Raw genomic sequence first — 13,220 nt, forward strand, 5'->3', positions numbered from 1 at the left:
AGCACAAAGATAGAGATTCACTTCTTTGCTTTTCCTTTCCCTTTCTTGTCTCCCCACAGAAAGGAGAAAGCATTCCCTCTGTTTTCTCCTTTCTTGAACACCACGGTTAAATTCATAATGCTGTAAAGCACGCCAATAACCTCCAGTTGTGAATTCCCTGTAGGCCATCACATTCTCACTATAACTACAAATCTTGTCGTATCCACCTACAAAAAATAAATAAATCAGAGAGCTTTTCCTCTCAGTTGGTCAAGACTAGAGCCTTGTTAACTAACTACTCTCAGATTTTTTCCTCTGGCCTTAAATATAATTTAGCTCCTTCTCATATCCACACAGTTATGAAAAATATCACTCTTAGCTCATCACCTTGGTCACATTCATTTTACCCTTGTCTCTATTCATGTTACCTTCTCTGTTGCACCAAACAGAAGCCACCAGACCTCCCATCACCCGTGCTCTTCACTGTGTGTCAGTTCTCACTTCACCATTCTCACTTGCCGTCTCTGATCTGACACAACCCAATCTTCGTTCTCAATTTTATCCCTTCATATAGAAGGTTTCAAATAAGAATTTATCTTTTTCTTTCACAAAAGAGAAGTGCTCTTCTGCAAATCACCAAAATGCTTGCTATTATCAAAGCACTGGCTTATTAGCATATACAAACACTGTATGGAAGATATGAGCATCAACGTATGTGTTCACATATTTTGATATTCCAAAGAATGAGATGAGATGGGCTTAGGTATGATGAGGATTTATAGTAATTCTTATTCTTATGTCAAATCCAAAAAGCTATCTACTCCAGATTATAATATGGATGTCTTCATCTGCACATTGCCCACAGTACACAAGCCAAGTGTGAGGGCTCAAACTGAGGCACAGTGGGTTATGTGCTTCATAAACATAATCGTACAGTCCCAAATGGCATTATCATCTGTTTGAACTTTTCAGCTAAATTGGTATGGTGATTTGGTTAAACCTTTCCTCTTTTTGGAAAGGAAAAAAATGCTGCTGCTTCCAACAGCAACTTGCAGACAGGTCAACATCAGTGAACTGAAATCCAGTTACGTTTACTATTTAGAAGAGAGATCTATCTAAACTGGGATAGTGACAGTTTAGTACATCTGGATGTTGCAATGGCCTCAACTTTACCTTAGTATTATACTATAAAAATGCCAACTTCTGTAAAAATTACAAATGCATTCTTTAATGGTTTCCATCCACCATCTCTCCTCCATGTGCTTAAAGATAGCACAAAAAGCAACACTGCAGTATGTGACGTACTAATGCACTGTTACATCCCAATCTCAAACAGCTACAGAATAAATCCTGAACCCCAAACTACTTGAATATTGCTACTGTATTTACTGAAATCATAGCTACCTTTAACAGATCTTTTATCCACATAAAAATCCCAAACCATGTTTAGTTCTGTTGAACTTTCACAATTCAGTAGCTCCCTTGTGTATTTTAAGGATGTTTATATGTTGTAGATTTTTAACTGTTTTTGTTTTGGTTTGGTTTTTTTTTGTGTGCATGCCTAAATTGCAAACAATGTCCTTTTATCTTTATAAAGCATAGCAAGGAAAAAAACTGTTTCTGACTTTCTCGTTTGCACACTGTTACTTTTATCTTCTTTTATGCCTCTTTTCTAATCAAAACATAGCCATACAACATTCAAGGATCATTCAGACACAATAATTTGCCAGATGCTGAGCAATAACATTACAAGTATGACACAAAATTACCATCCTCGTGTTTGGTCAATGCCTTCAGCAATGAAGTCAGCGGGGAAAGAGTCCTCAAGTTCTTTTTTGTTTTCAAACGGATAATGCACTTGTGCATAAGGCATACTTCCGCTCTCAAACCAGCAATCAAAAACTTCAGGGACCCGGTGCAATACGCCCTTTCCACAGCGTGAAGGGATTGTCAGATGATCAATACTATGGGAAAGAAAAAGATTGACGACATCTAAACTAAAACAAGAATTAGCACAAAGAAGTTTACATTATGTTCGCGCATAGGTACGATAGGAGTTTTGGTTTAAGTTTTAATGAGTTTTCCAAACGTAACCTTTCCTTTGACAACTTTTACAACTTAAAGCTACTTTAGAGAATTTGTATTAACAGTGTTGAGGAAGACAGAAGAAAGGAAAATGTACACATGTTAATTCTCAGTCTTAAATCCTCTTACTACTTTTGTATTTTCCCTATATCAATTTCCCAGGGTTTGGGTAAAGAATGAACATTTCTTATACCAGATCAACTATTTTTAACAACCAATGAACAGTCTCCATGACTGACCTTTCTCGATGGAGATCACTGACTTTCACTCCTGACAGCTCTTCCAATTCTGCCATTGAACCAATACAAACCACCTGTAAGAGATACAAGAAACGTAGTCCGTAATCTGTGCACTTTTTTTTCCCCCCTCTGCAACATTAGACAGAATATTTGTAGGTCAGTATCTTCCTAGTAGCTGATCTAGCTGAAAACCCTAAAAAAAAATTGTGCAAAGTCCCCCTGTTCAAACTGACAAAGCAGCAAACAACGTTTGAGATTAGAAATCACTGCCCGGGTTTGATACAATTCATGTTACAACAAATGGAGACTTGGAAGATCAAATGTGCTGGCAGATAGCAAAAAAGGAGGGGGCTTATTTGTTGTTTTTCAAACTATAAAAACATTACCTCTGAAAAATCCACAATCTTGCCTTCTACATAGACAGTAGTTTCAGATCCCACCTTTGTCATCTGAAGCTAAGGTAAGCAGCTAAATAGTTGAGTGTAAATTTTGTATCTCAGGTACAGTGAATTGCTCACCTTAACAGCATCTTATTCAAAGGGGAAAAAGAGCCACTGGTAACAAAGGAGTTAATTAGAAAATCTACAGGCTTCACTTAGTTTTTATTACATTAATCTAAGGAAACACAAGCTGCAATCCTGGTCTGTATTTTGGAAGTCTGATCTCACATGCTATCAGTCCAATTCAGATGAGCCATGGAAAAGACAAACAGATCTGACAGGGAGGAGTTAGATGTACCAACGTAAAGAAGCTAAAAGGCTGGAGATTTTTCACATAATGTAACTTCCAAAGCTATTCTTGGACAGAAGTAGACAGGGTACTGCTCAATTCCTACAGCTAGTCTTAAGTATATACATATGTACACGCACAGAAATTGTGACTGACCAAAAGGGTTTGCTGTGTTTAATCCTACAAACTGTCATGAATTCCAGAGATGAAAAAAAAAAGTCTAATTTGTTTTTCCAACCCTGATTTTCCCTGTCTAATTCAACTACTGGTCTGCATTACTCATCAGTCTTTTATTGTTACTTTTGAAACGTAATTTTGCCATCACTTGTTTTATTTCTGTATGGGAAGTGAAGCATTACAATGATTGCACCGGTCAAATCTGCAGTTTGCATAGCAACCCGCACTGGGGAATTGATTCCAATTAAAAATATACCTTTATGAACATACCGTTTTTAATCCTGATTAGTTCCACATTCACCATGTGGCCCCATAAACAATTGTATGGGAGCAAGTGAGTGGGCAGCAGGTGCTTAGTTCAGCACTGCTTGCAGAAAAGGGGTTGTTTTGTTTTTTTTCTGAGCATCTGGTGCAACCACAGACTTCTACTGAGCAAGGATATTTTTGTAGAATAAGCACAAGTCCACATCTAAAAAGCCAACAGCTATCAGAGGAACACAGATAAGACCGTACTGAGGAAGGCTGCCTCTGTCCAAGGCAGAAGGATAGAGCCAGCATCCCAAGCATAGCTCACTGCGTACCTGAAGGCAAGAAAATAACACAAGTAGTAGATAGGAATCATGTCCAGTTCTTCATTAGGTTACACCCACTTGTTTTTGCAGATTGGTTTATGCTATGGCTTCAGATAATTTTCTTCAAATGTTCAAATGCTTTAGCAGCCAGATCCCTTTCCCAATGAGCCACTTTTTCCTCCTGTTTTATTTTTCAGCCAGATCAACCAGAAAAACAGCTTTATCAACATTTAATAGAGGACAGCAAAGACTGAAACAAGTAGGCAGGGACTGGAGGCTGTTCGACCCTGTTTCAGCATTACTAATGTGAAATCAGAGGTCAAGGTTAAACACTTCTAATGAAACATTCATCAGCATTGTATCTATGTAAATTAGGATTATCAGCGTAAATAGGAAGATTACGGGCATCCTGCAACACTCATGGACCTCAATGTTCCTGTGCTCTGCAGTCCCTATTAAGGGAAAGTGTTAATCTTTGTGGGTTTCTCATTTCAGAGCTGTGAAGTACCTATAATCAAAGAATGAGGAACACTCAAAGAAAGAAGCCCACGCAGTGCAGCAGTACACCAGCAAGACATTCTGGGATTTTTAAAAAGAGCCTTCTGAATAGTGATCAGTTAAAATACATGACTGATAAGGTCAGCTCCAAGTGGTGTTCCCAAAGCAGCCTTCAAGCAGACTGAAGCAGACCAGTTCCCTCCTACTTCAGCAGAGCACAGCCAGAGTCCTCTCGCTCCACATCTACAACGCACCAAAACTAGTCAAGGGTTTGTAGTGACAAGCAATGAAACCATCCAAGAGAACTTCTGTAACACCACTAAGTATTTAACACAATGATTTGTATGCAAGTTCTATAAAACTAACTGATGTCCACTTTATAAGCTCATTGCATTGTTGAAAAATTTTATTATCTACTCTAAATGAGATGTGTTCCTACACTTAGAAAATCATTAAGATTTGAGGGCTTAAAACAATAAAACTGTCTTCAAAAACGTGGTAATAGACAAGCTTCAAAAACTAAATTCCATTACGTATCTCTACCCAATAATTATGCTAAAATAAAAATAAGATAAAAACCCAAAATAAAACTGTGGGAAACCAGATATTGATTTGTAATAAAATTCACTTTAATAGCAATTAATTCACCTTACTGTATATTAAATAAGGAACTGTTATTACTTCTCCAAGATTTAATATGCACAGCATAATTGCATGCGACAAAGTGTTCTTCTGAGAGCAATACATGAAGAGGAGGCTCAGCAATCTCACATGGCACTAGGCTGCATTAAAACTCAAGTGAGGAAATTTTGAGTGAATATTATTTCTGCATGAGAGCAGAAGTCACTTAGATCTTGATTTTTACATTAGCCCTGATAGCATTTAGTTTCAAAGCTATACCCTCACACATCTAAGAAGAATGAATATAAAGAAAAAACAAAACTTGAAATTTAGCATGGTCCAGAAGCCATTCTTAACTATTGAACAATGGTATGTAGTCTTTCGAGTAGACAGAAATGTATGCAAGATCTGCAGATAAAAATACTGGATACGTTGGTGTTTCTATCATTATTCAAGAACATGAAGCCCTGAGTAATATTTGCCATTAATTTCATGTTAAAGTTTCATCTTCCAACCTAGATGTTATATTGTTATTAAAAACAAACTTACCAAGGCCAAAAAAATCTGCACACACAGGAAAAAGGACAGCAAATGTAGTATTATTAGAGGTAGGGAGTGGAAGCGTGGGGGTATGTAGCTTTTACACAATCTTTTTCAGCTGTAAAATAAACTCCTGAAATACTTTAGCACAAAGCCAAAAGCCTTTCTTCTATCTTAAAACAAACAAACAAACCCTGTTATACTGAGTAAAGTATTTCAATTGTAACATTTATTTAAAACCTCTAGGCACTAACTGTCAGTCTTTAAATTAAACTTTAACCATTATATGGAACAAAGAAGTACTTGGTTTGCCAGCAATTTACAAACACACTCATAGCATAAATGCAATTCAAATGCCAAGGCTTTCTTAGATATTTAAATCTTAAGTGCTAGGAGTAAATTCTTCCCTTCCCCACCATCTACCTGCCTACCAGCAACATTTCCAGTCAGGTGGAAATACAAAATGCTTTATGGTACACATCTAAGTAATAGTGCAGTTTAAGACAATACTCTTCTGGAATATGCTTTTCTGTTGGCAAGCTTCCATGTCTCAAATGAAAGATAAAGCTTGTTCAAATCAAGGGAGACAAAGATTCGGGATGAAGCCATCAGTATTTACCCTCCATGAACATCCTGACATGGATCACCATTTCATCTTTCCAGCATGAGGAAGACTCGTCACATTGGTCTAACCCACGTAGGAATAAAAAATCCCCACATTTTATGCTGAGAAATAGTTTTAAAGCTTGGTATTTTGACACTAAGAAAATGGTCATCACCAGAACTGTTACAGATTACTCACTTGCTCGGTGAATATTCATTTCTAGCATTAGCCTTATATACTCGCATCATTCTACTAGATTCACATTTTTACATTCTACCACATTCACATTTTTAGCACTACCAATGTGTATTTTCACTGTTCTGCTATGGTGGACTTGTTTTTATGCCTTCAACAATTCATTTGGATTGAAGCAACCAAGTATCAGAACTTCAAAAAACACATTGCAATGACCAAGCAAAGATCTCTTCCTTTGCATTTTCTCACTGCATTTCTTACACCATCAGCTTTCTGAACACTGAAAATACTTCCCAGAAAGAAAAGATGAATTCTATTGTTAAAAAAAAAGCAAGAAAAATTGCTTAGTTTTCAATCAAAATCAATGAAAATGTGTGTGTGGAAATGCATGAACACATGCATATTTTTATCACCTACTATAGATACTCGCATACCATTAAGATATAATAAGACTTACGACTGCAGCAGCCAAAAATGTAACAGTCCATCAATATAAGCATACATAAAATACAGAGATTTTTCTGTCAACCAAAACTTTCAGTTTCTTACCTCTTCAAAATCATCACTGACCCACAATGGGATGGGCGTTCCCCAGTACCGGTTTCTAGATATAGCCCAATCTCGTGCATCTTTAAGCCAGTTCCCAAAACGCTTCTCCCTCACAAAATCTGGAACCCTGTTCCAAAAATAAGAAAAGTATTCTTTTATCACTGCATTCAATCTAACAGGAAACTAATAAGAATGTTTCTGTTTGATCTCATCCACAAAACAAGTTAATTGTAAATAGAAGGGCCCTTTCCCAACTCATGAGATGCATTCGGAGACCCAGAGATTAGTCTAAAGAAGGGAGCAGCCACATTACAGAAAATATATGGTCTCTTCCACCTTTTTCTGTTTGAAGCACTTGGCTCTCTAGCAAATAATTTGTTGAACAATATATATTTTTTTTCTTCCACAGATCATCCCCAAGAGTAACAACCAAAGATGAAATAATCCTTTGTTGGAAAAATTAAAGAATGGATTCACATGCTCACACTAAGGCAGGAGTTTGCCCAGCAGCAGCAGATTTATGAAACAAGTGTGAGCATCCCTCAGCAAGAGCTACAGATGGAAATGAATGCTACCATCTCTGAAGTTTCACCCATGATGTTACCATGTGAAGGTCCAAAGACCTCTTGATGTCAACATTGTCTAAGGTGAATAAAAACTACTTTGATAAGACTCAATTAAATACCATTCTGAAGTTCTGTAACTTCACTAGTTATTTCTAGATTTATTTCCGACTGCAGAGTTACCTTCTCTTATCTTCTCCGAAAGAAAAATGTGATACAAAAAGTTTTTAAACAAACTCAGAGGCTAACATTTCACAACATCCATATACCTGCTCAGAAATTCAGAAGCGTACACAGGCTCTCCATTTGTTTTAGGGTAGCACTCATTACCAGTAACTTTTTTGTGCTGACCTTAAGGGACCCTCTCTCCAAACACCAGTGGAAACTAACTGTACGAAGATCATTAGCATTTGCCTAACATTCCACTAATGTGGAAAACTTCTCTTCACATCACTCCTAAACTAGTTTCCATGTTTCAGAAGTTGTTAGACACTGATTAGCTGAAATTATTAGTCCCATTTAACATAGCTAGAGGCTGAAACAATCCCCCAATGACATTAAAATGCTAAAAGTTTCAACTCTGCCTCCTCAAAACACGCATGAAAAATTAATTTTATCCCCAAAGTGGACGTTAATCAAAAAAATGTACGTGGTGTGACCTCTTACTCTCTCTGAGCTAAGAAAACACGTAATTTACCTCTTTAGGTAAAATTGTCTGCCCCTGCTGCCAGTTTTTAGTGGAACATAAGACACAAACCACTTCATCTACTACAAATCATGTTTGTGACCGTGGTTTGTTGCCACTTTAGAGATACAGTACAGACAACCATTAAATAAAACGTAAAGAACCTGTGTCTCAAGCATATTTGGAGCTTGTCCCTCAAAAAATGCCTTACTTAAAACAACTTGTTCTGCCCATCACACAGACGCTTCACTCCCATGCTGTATCTGAATAAACTTGGCCTCACACAGAGACTACTCTGTACTGCCATTAATTTGTCAGCACACGGTCTTCCTTACAGTCCCCAGTTAATTATTCCATCTGAATTCCCAAGTACACTGTGAACAGAGTTGTGACTTTGATGAGACCGTGATAAAACCGTTATCACAGAATCATTACTGATGCTGGCCCTTAGCTTGCAAGAAATTTTGGACTGTGTTAAATCACATACATGTACCTAAGCCCAGAAGATAAAACAGTCCCCTGAAAGTAACCAGCTGCACAATTCGCTCAAGTACAAACACAGACCTCTGTGCATCCAAGCTGTCCTCGCAGCACAGATATTTAGATGCTTTAAGAATTACAAAAAGAAAAACAAAAGGCCACCCACATAAATAGTCCTACTTTCCAACACAGAGACATAAAGAAGCTCCTTGCCATATATCGATACACTTCTTCCATATTTAACCAGGTATCTGTCACAAGCCCCCTTCAGTTCAAAGGCGTAAATTTCAGTTTTAAGCTGGTGACTCCACTTGAATGTGGCTTGGTATGACAAGCAAGGTGACAAGTGCTACAGTCCATGCAGAGCAACCCACTGCTAATGGCACTGAACACATTCAGACCTCAAAACAAGTCAAGCTCCAGCATCAAACATTTCTACAAGTCTGCAACAGAAATCAAAGCAGTGATTTCGCTTCTAAAGGATTCCCACTACAGCCCCTGTGCTGTTAGAAACTTTTAGAAACTTTTTTTTTTTTTTTTTTCCCAACTGGCCCACAACTTGTGTTGGTTTTGACCTTCCAATTTCTCTGCAAAATGACACTGATAAGATTTCCTACTTCCTTCTCAAACATTTAGCAAGGTTAAGGAGACTGCTGCCTCAGCAGGTTGTGAAGCCTCAATTTATGCCTTCAGAATAGTGTGGGATAATAGCTATTTCTACTTCCTTGGCATCCAGAATAGTGCACTAAATAAACTTCAAGAAGCAGACACTGCAGCAGTTGAAAAGTTCATAGAACTGATCTTCACAACACCAAGAGATAAATATTGATTTGTCAAATTATAAATCAGATCTTGAATGAAAGTAACCAGTTTCAACTTGCTTCGATTTCTCTTGTTACTCCAACAACAAAACTCTGGCTGAACAAATTAGACATGATGGCAATTACGAATCTGCTTGAGATTTGGACATACATTTATTTTTGACTGTTTGCTCTCATTTTTGAAGCAGATCTGAGGTTTTGCTAAATTCATGCATCACTATGAGTGAACAATGAACTCCCCTAACCTTTCTCGGCAGTTACTCATTTTCGTAGTGTCAAATCAAGATTCTATGTAACAAACAAAAAAAGACTACAAAGACCAAAGAAAATCCAGTCCTTTAACAAAATGTATTAGCCTACCACAGCAGAAACCATTTTCCTTGCCTGCAAAGTCTATGCGCTACAGACCATCCATGTCACAAAGCAAGTCGGCACAGATCTGAAAATTGCAGATTAGGGCGTATCTCTTCGATCCCAGAGCATGAATGTTTGTGGCTAACAGCAAGGTACCGCAGCTGCTGGTCCAGTGACTGCTCATCACCAATTAATACCAGAGGAATGGTATGAATTAAGATTTCTCTATTTAATTTTTGATTCTTCTTGCCAAGAGAAACAGGCAGGATGTAAGAAATCTAAATTATTACATAATCCAGAAGGAAAGTTATTAAAAGGTATGAGACATCTGTTCCTTTTCTGGGCGTGTATTTTGAAGTCTCTTCGTAACAATTCAGAATAGAGAAGAGTAATTCTTACCCATTTCAAAGATCAGATGTGCTCTGCATGATGCTTTGAGTTGGCTCACCTTGCACTAGTCATAGGATTCAGGAACATGATCACAAAGTAATATTACTGAAATAAACAGCTGTTAAATATTACCACGGCAGAAGTGTTATATGCTTTACCATTAAAAGCTCTTTGAGATATACTAATTTTTTCCTCACTCTCCATTGCTCCTCTCATCAGCTAATTTAACTCATGGCATTCTTAAAAAAAAAAAAAAAAAAAAAAAAAAAAAAAAAAAACTTTACATACTGGGTAAGATTTACTTCATAATTAATAATTAGAGGAAGCTCGCAGCTCATAAATTATTTGAAAAAAAAAAAATGACCCATAAAGTCAGACTGATAAACAAAAAATAGCAAGAATTAGGAAATCTAGTAACAGGCTAGCAGCCAGCATTTGCTGTATTTTGTTCTGAGAACGTGGTCCCAAAATTATCCTCTCATTTGGCAACTTGGTAACTTTAAGCAACTCAGGAAATCAAGAACCAGTTACATGTTTGGAAAGGAGGAGTTCAATCTTCCAGTAGATAACTGAGTTAAACCAGCAAAAACAAGGCTGATTAAGTAATTATCCTAGGTTATTTAACCAAATATGTATAGATTTCTTTAAAACCATAACACACAATACCTGTTTTTGCTTTTCTTTATACACGTTAACTGCTCTTTACAAAACCAAAACTCTTAGATTCCATTATGTTAATTTGCTCTAATAATAAGTCTCCTTCAACATGACCTCAAATTGATTTTTAATGGTTTTTACTTTGAGGAGACAAAACAGACAGCTATTCGTGCCCTTTTGACACTTTAATTAGTGCCAATACTGTATCATGGACCTAATTAAAACTCCCCTGGATAGGGGAGGAGAAAAGGAGGAAAGGGGAGGAGAGAGAAAAGGTCAGCTGCTTGCAAAGCACACAGTTTCCACTGCAGCAAACACTCTCTCCTGCCCAGGTCAGGATAGCTCATCATAATGTGCACAACCACATACCCCACACAAGTTAGGGTTGCTTCCATCAGTCTAAAAGATTTTTCTGCTTATATGCTACTTATATTTGCTAAATTAATAGCACTTTCAATCATTTTGCTATAGCAATGTTTTTCTTCGCTCTTTTATCCTGGTTCCCATAGCAACAAACACTTTAGCGTGAGACTGCAATGCTGCTGCAGACTGCATCATAAGCACGCTGTCAGCAGCATACAGCTGCCTGACAAGCCAGGATTAACTCAAGTCATAACCTCCACTTGCATGATACATTTACATCTTAAAAAATCCCGAGACATTTCATTAGTATGACCCAGACTTTTAATTGCTATTAAAATTCTTCCTCTCACCTCCGAAGGCAGCCCCTTGCATTGTGAAGCCAGTGAGGAACAAAGCTTTTGCTGTGGTTCTTCTTGCTGCTGTTTCCCTTGGAACATGCTCATGGTCACCAAGTATTTTATATGGCATTACCGGCTTGTAAACACAAATCTACCTGCATTTAACATGGCACGTGCAGGTGGATTTTCCAGTTGCTGAAGAGCAACTGCAGAGTGAACTGATGTTTGGAGTCTTGGACTCCAGCAATAACTTCACCAACAACAAGCTTTTGATGACCATTCATTGGGACTGAAAAGAGGCTGTATTCATGACAAAAACTCTCTCTGCTTATGAGGCTTGGAGTGGAAGCAGCAAAATTAGGGCACAGCAGAACACAAGCTATCAACATCACTTGGAACAAGCCTTAAAATTCACTCACAATCCTCAACTATGTCTGATAACAGCCACTAATAAAACCTTCTGACTTATGCTGTTCTAAATTAGACAAACATGAGATGAGGCTAACCCTGCAGCAATTTTTTTTCCTACATCTGTCTGTAGGCAGTGATGTTTGCTTGTGTTTTAGCTCGGGATACGCTGCCACCTAGTGACCACACATTGCTATACACTTTGCTCTCACTACTACAAAAGACTTCATTTGGATTCACATTTTCTTAAGTGCAGTTGATGATTCAAAATGAACAGTGACAATGAAATGATGATATTAAGGAAAAAATACAAGAAAACCTTTACACATAAGATGCGTTTAAAACAGTTGAAATGCAAATCATTTATTTACATTAGAATAGGAAAGAAAATACCCTAATAAACATCTTAAAAAAAAGAAAAAAATGGAGAAAACAAGGGACTAACTCATTTTCCTAAATTATCCTGCAATTCCATTATAATTTAAATTCTGTTGCTCCTGCTACAGAGCCAGATTTGTCATCTGCATGAAAATAAACAAGATTAGTAGAAGAAACATTAACTTTCCACTGCTGAACTGGCCCTACACCCACCTTCTGCACTGCCTACCAGACAGGGTTTAGAATACAAGATAGGCATAATTTGTGAATAACTCATGCCTTTTAAAAGGCTGGAGACAGTCTTCTGTTCAGCAAATAAGAATGGCCAAAGACCAGAAAGGTCGTATCAAAAGCCTCGAAAGAGAATGGACTTGGCTGAAGCATGTGAAGACACTGGTTCCTGGGTGCTCATACAGGAACAGCAGGAAGCCTGCAGAAGTCACACTTCTAAAACAAAATATTAACTTCCAGCTAAAAGGTCTGCTTGCATGTGTATACTATAAAGAATAGTATTTTCATTAATCACTTAAATTGTTCTTAAAAATCAAAAAATAATATCTCTAAGAACCAATATATCACACTCCATTACAATGTTTGGATTTTTCAGTGCCAAGATGATGCAGGAACAAAAGGCTTGGCTTCTTTGAAGTCTGTCACATCTGCTTTCCATCCACTGATGCTCATTTTTCCACTATATTAAGTGCTGTAAATCTTGCATAAACAATGTCAGAACTGCGCAATAGTCACTAATGCTAAAAACTAGTCAACAGTTAGAAGTAATTATTTCCAAAGTTACTGAAGCAGAACTCCTAACTTTGAGGGAGTTATTTTTTTAAAAAGAGTTCAAGGCTGAAATTCCAATACAAAGTACAAAATATTTAGAACCTCTTCTGTCAACCTGTAAGCGTATGAGGACAGTGCACTGCCCGAAGTGTGAGCTACTATGTTTCTAACTTATGTTTCTAAATTAAGTTACTCTTTACTCTAATTTATGA

The 13,220-nt window shown here is 37.3% G+C and overlaps 1 protein-coding gene across 1 annotated transcript in view; it reads right to left on the reverse strand.

Moving 5' to 3' along the window:
- The window catches only part of IARS1 (isoleucyl-tRNA synthetase 1), a 101,818-nt gene that overhangs the window by 46,425 nt on the left and 42,173 nt on the right, over positions 1-13,220 (reverse strand). Inside the window, exons 15-17 of the mRNA XM_032193893.1 lie at positions 6,789-6,915; positions 2,304-2,377; positions 1,749-1,943 (exon numbers count right to left, since the gene is read on the reverse strand). Coding sequence (XP_032049784.1) covers positions 1,749-1,943; positions 2,304-2,377; positions 6,789-6,915 — 396 coding nt within the window. The remainder of the gene's footprint in view (positions 1-1,748; positions 1,944-2,303; positions 2,378-6,788; positions 6,916-13,220) is intronic.

This window comes from Aythya fuligula, chromosome 10 (genome assembly GCF_009819795.1).
Source record: "Aythya fuligula isolate bAytFul2 chromosome 10, bAytFul2.pri, whole genome shotgun sequence".
Taxonomy (NCBI): Eukaryota; Metazoa; Chordata; class Aves; order Anseriformes; family Anatidae; genus Aythya; species Aythya fuligula.